At 30.5% G+C, this 11,458-nt stretch overlaps 1 protein-coding gene across 3 annotated transcripts in view; it reads right to left on the bottom strand.

The window, feature by feature from the left end:
• Positions 1-11,458, bottom strand: part of LOC106461518 (protein Smaug homolog 1-like) — a 58,427-nt gene that overhangs the window by 29,448 nt on the left and 17,521 nt on the right. For all 3 annotated transcript variants that reach the window (XM_013921345.2, XM_013921344.2, XM_013921346.2), the window contains exons 2-3: positions 9,535-10,119; positions 2,807-3,067 (exon numbers count right to left, since the gene is read on the bottom strand). In XM_013921345.2, coding sequence (XP_013776799.1) covers positions 2,807-3,067; positions 9,535-10,119 — 846 coding nt within the window. The remainder of the gene's footprint in view (positions 1-2,806; positions 3,068-9,534; positions 10,120-11,458) is intronic.

Here is an 11,458-nt window from a genome sequence, read left to right on the forward strand (position 1 = left end):
GTAGTATATATATATATATATATATATATATACACACACACACACACACATACACAAACACACACATACATATATATGGTGTGAGCTGAATTTCAGGGCAGAAGTTTTTACTATGAAGGAGAGATGTCTTCTTTTTAATATGTAAGGTCTGTGAGCCCAAAAATGGAAGGCAGATGATGAAGGAAAATTTGTGGATTGTGTGCTGGTGGCTGGAATTTGAAACTTGTAAGTAATGCTTGTTAGAATGTCAGTCAAGATATCCATTGTCTAACATATGTTTGTGCAGAAGTGTAACTTCTTTGTGTAAAATAGAATAATTCAAGCAGAGGTTAAAAATTCTGTTTAATTGTGACACGACTATGTTTTGTTTGAAAAGGTTATGGATAACGATATTAAAATTATCTATTTCTTGTAAAAAGACTTTTATAGGCCGTTATAAAATTATAAGAGTTTAAATTGTTGCAAACTATTATAATCTTTGTAAAATAATTTAAGGTATATTAAATCACAATTTAAAATCATAAAGATTGTGTAATTTCTGATTAAATGTAATAAATTAGAATTAATGAAGACAAATAGAATAATTACATAATAAAACATAAACTATGTAGGAACTGATAGGAAAGAAAACGCTTGAGGATTAAAAGTTAAACACTGTTGAGATGCAAAATTCCACATTATCATGTGTTGGTTTAAACCAAACAAATCTCGAAGGTACAGGAATTTCCTAATATTCATTGTCCAGCATTATGAGATAAAAAAAAATATTGAACATCAATGGAGTGAGAAGTGATTGTTATTAAAATGTAATAAGGTCAGTGAAAAGTGGAGATCATAAAATTTAATCCTGTAAATTAAGTTTCTTTTAAGCCTATGAATTTCAAGTTTTTATTTTAAACAGACAAAATGTATAGAATATAAACACAGAATTAGCAGCTTAGCTTAGTTGTTAATCATAGCCAATAATACAGATTTCAGCAAACCCTCCTTTTTTCTTTACAAAAAAAAAGAGGCACGTTCTAATTAAACACAGTTTGGATTTTTCTCATTGTCATCATTTTCAGTGGTACATGTTCACACATCACCCTTCCATTGTCAAGCTTGATTTGTTTTCTTATGCAATAAAAAATCTGCAACCTTGAGAAAAGGAATAGTCAAGCTACCAGTACACATTAGAAAGTTAAGGTTAGACTGATTTTATTACTATTTCATTATCTATTGAAAACATGCAAATTGTCACAAATTCTTTTTATTCTTCATCAGGAAAATGCATTTAAAATTCAATTTCATATAAATAAGAAAAACTATTAATACCTTAATACTATAATTGTAAATTTAGAAACCACTGTTTTTTTTATTTCTCTTGTGGCTAAGTTTTGGGCTATCATCTTTATAAAACATTATACAAGACAAATATTTAAATTACAACATAACAGAACTCGGGTCATTTTGACAGAAATAAAAATCAAAACACAACTTCAAGATTATGACATTGTGCTTGAAGAGATGGAAAATTTAGTACAATGGTGGAAAAATCAAGAAACAGTTACAGAAAATCAAAAATATTCAAGAAGAAAGGGACAGGAGTTTAAGAAAGAATTTGGAAGAACAACAAGTAAAATGTACAAAAGAATTATGAAGAAAAGTCAATTTGAAAGAAAAAGATGGAAAACACAGGAAATGAAAACCAATAATACAACAAAATTTATAAAGTAAAAAAAGGGTCACAATGACATAAATATGGAAGTAAAAAAGGGTATCAATGACATAAAAATGGAAGTACAAAAAGACATTAATGAAAAAGGATTATGTAACATTTAAAACATTTAGAAACTGAACTGGCAAGTACAAGGACCAAACCAGCTACATATCTCTCAAATAACATTAATTATGTGATATGTAATATGAAAACCAATGTGACCTACACCTGTTATCACTACAGTTTTGTCACTATGACTGCAAGGCCTTTCTGAAGAACTCCCAGTACACCACTACTTATCAAGATACAGAAAAAAGATTATTTTGTCAATAAACAGTGAACTGAGTTTTGCATTCTGCTTTTTACAAAATAATCCAAAAGAACCCACCCAACAACAGAAACATTACAACATTTGTTTTAAGTTTAATGAAACGTGAAAGCACAAAATATAAACTCTTCCAGTATAAAAGTTATATTATCATCTCTGTTAGAAAACAAATCTATTAACTAAACATGCATATTTCTTACTTATGAATTGGTATCGTTCTCCAAAAAACAGTCTGGAAATGTGTACAAATTACTCTTAAATAACTATGGACTGAATGGGATGTTTCTGATTATAGTGTGTGTATGGCAGGTGTTTAGAAATAAATTATATTGCAAGTGACTCAAGTTAAGGTTAAACATAGCCATAGAAAGATCTAAACATTTACTGGTATTGTGCTACCCGATACACACACACAACTTGGATAACATCCAACTACGATGTGAGATGAAGAGAAAGTGAGACACTGTATATAATAAAAACAAGCACTTCTATAACAGCAGTAGTAAAGAAAATCTGTAAATCATAATACATTGTTTTTATAAATGGTATTTCTTTAAATATTGTCCAGAAACTCTGCTGAATAATTTCTTTTCACTTGGATTACATCTTACAATATGCTAGATTCTGAAAAGATGTAGGTTATGACCTGTTAGTAGTGTTTTTCTTGTGCTTTATATATGTGACTTAATTACAATATTAAATGAAATATTTTCGTGAGGTCTGGTATTCAACACAGCTTTATATGATTGTTGTATAAAAATCATCAGTTTTAAATTTACCTTTCATCCCGCTGACTTCTTTATTCTCTGCATGCATCTCAGTACCATTTCCAGATGTTACACTGTTTCTAGATGAGAGTGTCGAGTTCTCAGAATTGTTAGTTGGTGCAGACTGCTGTCTCATATCCTTATCGATGTTCCAATCATGCGATGTTCCATTAGGAAGGCCAGAATATCTCAAATGATGAGTGGGGCTAGGGGGTGTGAGACTGTTGCTGCGGCGGATACGTGAATGAGAAGGACCTAGGGTCTGTCCACTACCTATAATTTAATCAAAACTAAAAATAAGTCAAGAAGAATACAACCAACACAGAAAACTGTTTAATTAAAATTACTGAGGATGAAAGTACCTCTGAACAATGACAAATTGTACTTTTAAATGTAACCAACAGACAGGAAATATTGGTTGTATTACAATAAATCTTATCTAGTAGCCTAAACAACTAACCTGAAAATTATTAAGGTCTAACAAATATACAAGTTTCTTTCAACAGATAATGTGAAATTTTGTTAGAGCAACACCGACCCCTCAAATGTATTTAGACAAGTTCAAAGCTAAAAACTACTGTCAATTTATCTTCCTCTCAAAAATGGATGAAAATAATTATAAGAATTTGTTTATAAATAAGGGACAAATACAAAGGACAAAATAGTTTGGTAGATTTGATTAGCAGAAGCTGTTAATTAATATTGAATTTGATTAGCAATTAGCAAATATTACTTGGCATCTTTTTAACACAATATGTCAACTAAATTCAGCACTAAAAGTCTTAACTCTTTGTAAAGACATCCACTAATAAAAAAGAGGTAAATGGTATGTTTTATTCTAATAACACTTTTATTAAGCTTCAAACCCCAATATTTAATTGTACCATACATGGCAGTTCATGAACAAAATAGTTCCTGGTATATAAAGTAAAACTTCAAAACTGCCAAAAATATCAAACACCTCAACTGTCACAAAACAATGCAACAATCGATTAACCAGAGAAAGAAGTGACTTGAAGATATTGCAATTGAACAAGGTTGCTACAAATCGTTTTTCAAATTAATCTAATTTCTATTTTTATTGGTGAGACCTCATAACTCTTCACAATGTGGTCTTCTTGGCTTTTTGAAGAAAAAAATGTCGAGTGACTTTTCAGCAGTAATTACCCCACTCTCCACGGGCATCCTTTACTGTGCATGTCATGAGGATTTTCGTGAGTTACATTTAAATTTAATTAGACTACTTTTTTTGTTCATGGTATACCAATTAGTATAGCATAAAATCATAGCTAATAATCCATATTTTAATTGTATACAAGTTTTAAATCTTTTATTTTATAAGGCAATATTATAAAAAAAGATCCCAACTTCCCCTAGGGTGAGAAATGTGACATTTTTTCTCTAGCATCCCCTCTTCTCTAATGTATTTAACACCCCCCTCCAACAAGTATGAAATTTAACATAAATTACCAATTATAATTTTGTCATTGCTCAAATAAAGCTTAATTTTCATAGCCTTCAATTCTGTTTGGTTACAGAGCCATCATATAGAAAATCAGACTCCTCTTGCTACACCCACCTGTTACATCTTCTCTTTCAGGATTTGTCTATAGTTTTCTCTTAATACTATATCATTTTCAACCAGATGAAAAGAAAAGTTTTCATCTATAAAATGACATATTATAGTACATTGTTTTCCATACAGAAAATGTTAATTTTTCTTTCAGTACACGTTCTGTTCCCATGGTCAACACATCAAATAGCTTGAATGAATTTGTAATGGCTCTTGTCGTACAGTTAGAAAGCCAGAAATATTGTGACAGTTATGGGACATTGTCTACTTTTTACATGCATGTTATTCTATGTTCTTTGGTGCATTATTTGATTAAATACAAATTATTTAGTGCACTGCTACCATTGGTATAAAAAGTAGGGTCAAGTGTCATTGACAGTTGACAGAAAAAAAAAAAAAGAAGCGAGAGGCCTAGGTAGGTACTTTATTTCTTGTTTTTTTTCATATGTATTCTTTATTTATTATAATAAAAGTAACTAAAATAGGAAACTCTTTAGGTTAGATTACATAAAATAAATAATAATATAATAAACAATTTTTTATTGAGGCAAGCTTGTGGGTAACGTAATTCGACAGCATAACATGAGCTGTATGTTTCTCAAGTGATTTACATTTACAATTTATATTATAATGATGTAAATAGCACTAGCAGTAATAGTTAAAACATGGTTAAAAGAGCATTAAAACAATAAAATTTAAGTATAAATAGATGTTTACTGTTACGAGTTTAAAGCCACTTAGGATAAATGTAGTTTCATGGTACAATTTGAAATCATTCTAGAAAAAAAAAGGATAATTTAGATTTTTTTTGCTGGTTACAAGGTTGGTCAATTTAGTAACCTTGTATAGAGTCAGCACAGAGAAAATATCAGATAAAATCAAATTTTATTCAAATAAAACGTGTGAAACATATTTAGGAGGTTTTAGAGATCATGAAAATGATATTTGAGATAAAGAAAAGTATTTATAATCTTAATATGGAAACCATTTTACATTTAGACTGGTAAAAAAAAGAAAAGACTATATACTCACAGACAAATCTTTAGTAAAAAATACTCCATTGAAAAACTGATTTTTTGTGTACAAACGACTTGCAAGTTTTACTAAAGGTCTGCCAAATTTTGTGACGATACACATACTATATTGAAAGGTATAATATTAAAACTATATACAGGTAAAAATGTAACTTAGTAGGTCCTTGGGAACAACCTCGTATTGAGAGTTCGTAACCAGCACAATGCTAAATGTGTAGTGCATATACTATACATAGGTAGTCTAGTCTAGTTGGCTAGGCTGCAGGGTCATTCCAAACATCATGAACAGACTACTACAAAGTGTATGTGTATGCGACATACACATGACAAAGTTTGTAAATACTGTATGTGCTGTTTGGTGTGAATTTCCAAGAAATGAACATCAGCTTTGGCTTTGATATATCGAACTGAAATGTTATGGCACTTTCACTGTGTTGGGGGAAGTCTTGAAGACAACATACAAGAGAAAGAAATGATTCATACATTATACTAAGCAAAGAGGAAAGTGATTCACAAATTGCAATGCAAACCCGGATATTTTGTCCCCTCAAATATAATGTAAAACATGACACTTGGAAAGCAAAATTAGAGTTAAGTAGACAACCATTTTACTGGCTGTGACATTCATTATACATTAACATTCATTATGTTAATTTGGGGTCAAAACTGATAAAAAATAATAACAATATCTTTGTAATGTATGTATATAAAACATTCTTTTTGATCCTGATATATCTTCAAGAGTCAATTTCAAACAACAGGCTCTAGAATGATAAACAAAAGTCTATGGTCTAAACTCTTTTTGCAAGCTTATAATAAATAATTTAACCCAAAAATTGGGATTTGTTTTTTCAGAAACAAATGGCTGCTTTGATAAGCCTAATATCAACAAATGATAAAAAGCCTAAAAAATTACCTTTCAAAAATAATATAGTAGAGCCTTTGAACAACATAATACTTGTGCCCATTGGTTTACTTCTTGCAGAGATATATTCTTTTGAAGGTGTGCATTGTGTCCTAATGTCATGAACATGTTGAAAACCATTCTTATAGTGCAAATCAAGAACAAAACAAAATTACCCTGAGCAAAAGTAGCCGAAATTTGAGAAGACTTTCGTTAACACCACCAAAACAACATTTGGGGAGTAACATCAATTTCAGTATGACTGACTCAATTTGGGGCTAAACTACAGTAAATTGTTTTAAAATAAATTTTACACTGTAAACTTGACAAAATGAATGTCAATGTTTTATTAAGATATAAATGTATTTTCATTACTTTGATATTATTAATGAAATAATATTTTATTATGATGTCCAATTCATGATTTTATATCAATTGTGCAGTTCCAACATGTGTATTAATTAATGCTGTGCTTAACCAAACATATTGACTAAATATATAATGTTGAAACCATGTGAAATATGGTGTGGTATTGTTAAAGAAATTAAACTTAACCACCCATAATACAAAAGTTGGCCCTAAGCACCACTGATTTCTCTATCGGTTCAAATTTAATATTATTTGAACTTGGCTTTTAATGTATCAACATATCCAGTTATTGCTGCTCAAGTCAGCCATCAGTGTCAAATAAGTATTCTTATTAAATATAAGATTGTGTCTTGAACATCAATACACAAGTTTATGATAATTTAAGTCACCTACATAGTATAAGATTAAGAAAGAAATATTTTAGGTTGAAATATTAAAATCATAACCAATATTCTAAAAAATATGCCTAATATGGAGAAAATTTCCTTATACATTTTCTGTTCAAATACATTAATAACTATAAAATCATACTGACAGCAGTGATTTGACAAACAAAAAATAATCAATCAAATGACAACATTTAGTCTATGACAACCTGTAGGATTAAAGTAACCAATCAAATGACAACATTTAGTCTATGACAACCTGTAGGATTAAAGTACTGTTATCATGAGTTCTAAATTTTTTAGTATTTTCCATGTGTTAGAATGTTTACTAAAAAAATTATGACAAAGCTTTTCCATTACAGAAGACATGTTTGTGGAATTTTCTTAATCATTCATACTGGGGAAAAACCAATATAAAAAATATTTAAAAAATTTATCTTTCAATTTACTTTTAACCATGAAAAAAAAAAGTTTATTGGAAGAAAGACAGAGCATGTTAAAAGTGCTGCAGCCTGAGTGTATACTTAAAACTAATGGCATTTCAGTAACTTTGAGAAACTATTTTAACTGAGGGTTATGATCTAGAAATACAGAGCAAATGTGAAAGAAAACGGGCTTATTTAATCTTTTCCCAATACAGAAATCTGAGAAGTCTACTGTCATTAATGTGTAACAATTTAATCTAATCAATCAATGTCATATAAACTAACTGAATAATCAAAATTATGATTAATTTGACTAACTGAAATTAGTGTTTTGATTAATCCAACATTCTATTAATCTAAACCCTGTATATATCAACTGTCATAAAAATATTAAACTAATTGAAATTAATGTTTCCAATTTTTACTATTTTTGATTATTCCAACTATACACCAAACTTGGTCTACCTGTCTTTATTATGGCAAAGTTACTGTCACTAATGTTTAACTGTTGACTAGTTGGAAGACAACTGGCTGGAAGTAACTGACACCAACTGTTTCTTTGTTGTTTATGAACTACTGACTAGAAGGAAGAAAACTTTCACCTGCCATCAACTGTTGTTTTTTTATTTGTTTGTGTGTACCAAGGTTGGAAGGACACTTCACTAACTGATTAATGAAGCTATCAATAATCAATTAGAACATATCACTAATCGCCCAGCTCTAGTATGCAAACCTTTCCAGAAAATACGGAGTTAAGTTATATCACATAGGACTTTAGATATCGTTTGAACTTCTCTGTAACAAGGTAGTGTATGACTTATAGAAAATGGAATATCTTGCTTCAAGATTATTTTATTTTCATACAAGAACTGAAATTTTAATATGTTATGTTATCACTTTTAGAATCTGTATTAATTTTTTCCAGAATTAAGACTATTCCATATGTTATATCTTTATACCATACTATCAAAAACTAGTAAGCAATTTGGGGTAACTCTAAGCTAGCCAAAAAAATACTGTTAATAGTACACTCAATGAATACTTTTTACAAAAAAAAAATAATTTCAATTCAAATTGAAATTCCACCACTTATATATCATGACATGCAAGTCTGTGACTGTTCTCCATAGCAGTCGCTGATATTGATCTGATCTAAAGAATTCCCCGATGTTTTCCTGATCCAATTTTTAAGAAGATCAGATCGGTAAGTTTGTTTACCTATAAAAATGTGCAATACATTCAATTGCCTTCGCGATGGAGAGAGTGAAATGTATCCCAAGATGAGGTCAGTCAGGGAAAAGTGAAAAGAAATATTGGTGACCATCATTTCAGGTCATGTCCTGATATATATATTAACTGCTTCTTAATTTTTTTTTAAAAGATAAACATATTTCTAACATAGTTTTATTTCCCTTAAAATATTTTAGCATCATTCAAAAAGTGCCTTTATTTCTGATATTCATAACTATTACTATGTTTCATTGTAGGGAGTTTGTTATAGTGTTTATATTGATGAAAAATACTAAGTGGACATGATTTACAACATTTTGCAGTTGACGTAAGATCTTTGGGCCAACATTCTACTTGTGTCCTTTTTGTAATCTGATAAGTGCATCATTTATTTGAAGACAAGTTTTAAAGCTTAACGCAAACCACTAGTACATATACATTAGGGACACCTGGACATGTGGAACATGCAGATTCACAGTGTCAAAATCCAATCCTGCTATCGGCTGGTCTCGGGTACATCAGCACTGATCTGATATTTCACTCAGGTTGCAGGTTTAATGACGTGAATTTAATTTAGCTACATGTGAGAATTAAGATTTCCAGCAGATGGTAAGACCCCATGCTATAGGAATAAGAAATTATTCTTTTTTTTATAATTCTTAATTTTGAAATACCCCAAGTACAAAGTGGGCAAATACATAATTAGAAATGTGAAAAAAATACTTTAAATTATATTAATAGTTCTCATTCATCACCAAATATTTCTGTAAATATTTTCTCAACAATTCTAAAAATTAGATAGATAAACCAATATTCTACCTTGAGACTGGATGGATGACACACCACTTGGGGGAGCTGAATTCATGGCATGTAAGTTTATATGATTGGTTCCAATTCCTGGAGGTAGGCTATTGCTTCCAAGAGAATTCAAACCCAAGTATCCATTCATTTCTGCAAAGTTCCCATTAACATTAATACCAGAGTCACGAGAGCTGACTGAACCACTACGCCACAGGTCTAAACGACTGCTACAGGCTATTGGTCGTCCTGTAATACCCTCTACTACTCCGCTGCCATTAAGAACAGACCCAGCATCACAAGACCCATTGACCTGCCCATTGAATATACTGTAAGAGTTCATTCGGTCCTCCAGGTGATGGAGCCACTGTGTAAGTGTGCGTCTGTCTTCACTAGAGATGGCTGGGTGAATGAGGGAGTAAGACAGAAGCTGCCGACTTTCTTCGATGTGAACACTGTTCTCAATGGAATGAGAAAGAATTCTGGGAATGAGATTGAGGTACTGGTTCTTGGCCTCTATATTGCCAGGTGCTAAGAGAGGAAGGTACATCAGGAGTCGGGACAGTGCATTTTCTTTAGTCTCATTACACCAGCTACCAATGAATGCTGTTTAGAAATATAATTATAAATTAATATTTTCAGCTGTTGAAGTTCTGTTATTACACAAGTGTCACAAAAAAGTACTAAAACTATACCAAACAGTAATTCAATTTTGATAAACTTTACTTTGACATTTATCATATATGCAAATACAAATACACAATCAATTTTGAATTATATCTTGAAACACCATTACACAAGTAAAACAAAGTGACATTATTCAATAATTACATCATGAGAATGTTTTTTTAAATATCTTAAGTTTTGACTAGAAATCTTATTAGTATCAGAAACTAGTCTTATAAAATACTTAAAACCATTATTATAATTTGATGTAAATCAAGATTGAATTTTTGTTTTTCAATTTTCTATTTAATGTTATTTCTAAAAATGTACAGAATTATGTAAATTTCTAAGCAATTATAAATACGTAACACAAGTACATAAATAATCGTGATGAAAACAAGCTTAATTCGAATAACTTGTAGTATATTAATATTAAAAATGGAAAATCTAAACAAAAGTTTGATAAATAATGCTTGGAGACGGCTTGAATGGGTAATGAAGAAAACCTTTAATATAAGTTTAACATAACAACAAATATACAACGTTTCGACAAGGTGATGACAAAACATATATTAAAGTTTCTCTCGTTACCCATTCAAGCCATCTCCAAGCATTATTAGTCTCAAAGTGGGTTCCTCGTCATCGAAAAAGTTTGATTACTTCTTCGTAATGGTGGGGCCATAACTATCTTAAACGCCCGTAGATGGCGTCACACTAAAACATGTGGGTTCAATGGGCTTGTTTACGGTCTATCGCATCACACACGCACTATCACTCTCCAACTCGCTTGCCTACTAACCTACATAACTTGCATTATTATCCTACCTGCTTCACTTTTTGACCTAGAAAGGAGTGTTTTTACTTAAGAAACATTCCCCCTTTCACCCAGAACTAGCAGCAATGCCCTGATATACTGCAACTACAAAAAATAAACAAATAGCCAGTTACATAAAATCAAAATTGTTTTTATACAGATGAAAAAGGATTTTTGTTTTCAAACAAAATCGTATAAACTACAAATTTCTAAAATATTTTACGTCATGCATTTCTGTATGGGACTGAAAACCTTCTGATACGACAAAATCTGTCGTTTTTCACTTTTCCACACTCGTGGTTTTTCAATTGGAATAAAACAGCAATGTTTCTCTGTTTCCGAATATCGCAATACTCGATTTAACAACAATAAAACCCGACAATGGAAAATTTATCTTTGGAGTTAAGGCACAAAGGTGCAGAAAGTAGGACATGAATATATATATATATATATATATATATATAT

This window comes from Limulus polyphemus, unplaced genomic scaffold (assembly GCF_000517525.1).
Source record: "Limulus polyphemus unplaced genomic scaffold, Limulus_polyphemus-2.1.2 Scaffold976, whole genome shotgun sequence".
Classification (NCBI taxonomy): Eukaryota; Metazoa; Arthropoda; class Merostomata; order Xiphosura; family Limulidae; genus Limulus; species Limulus polyphemus.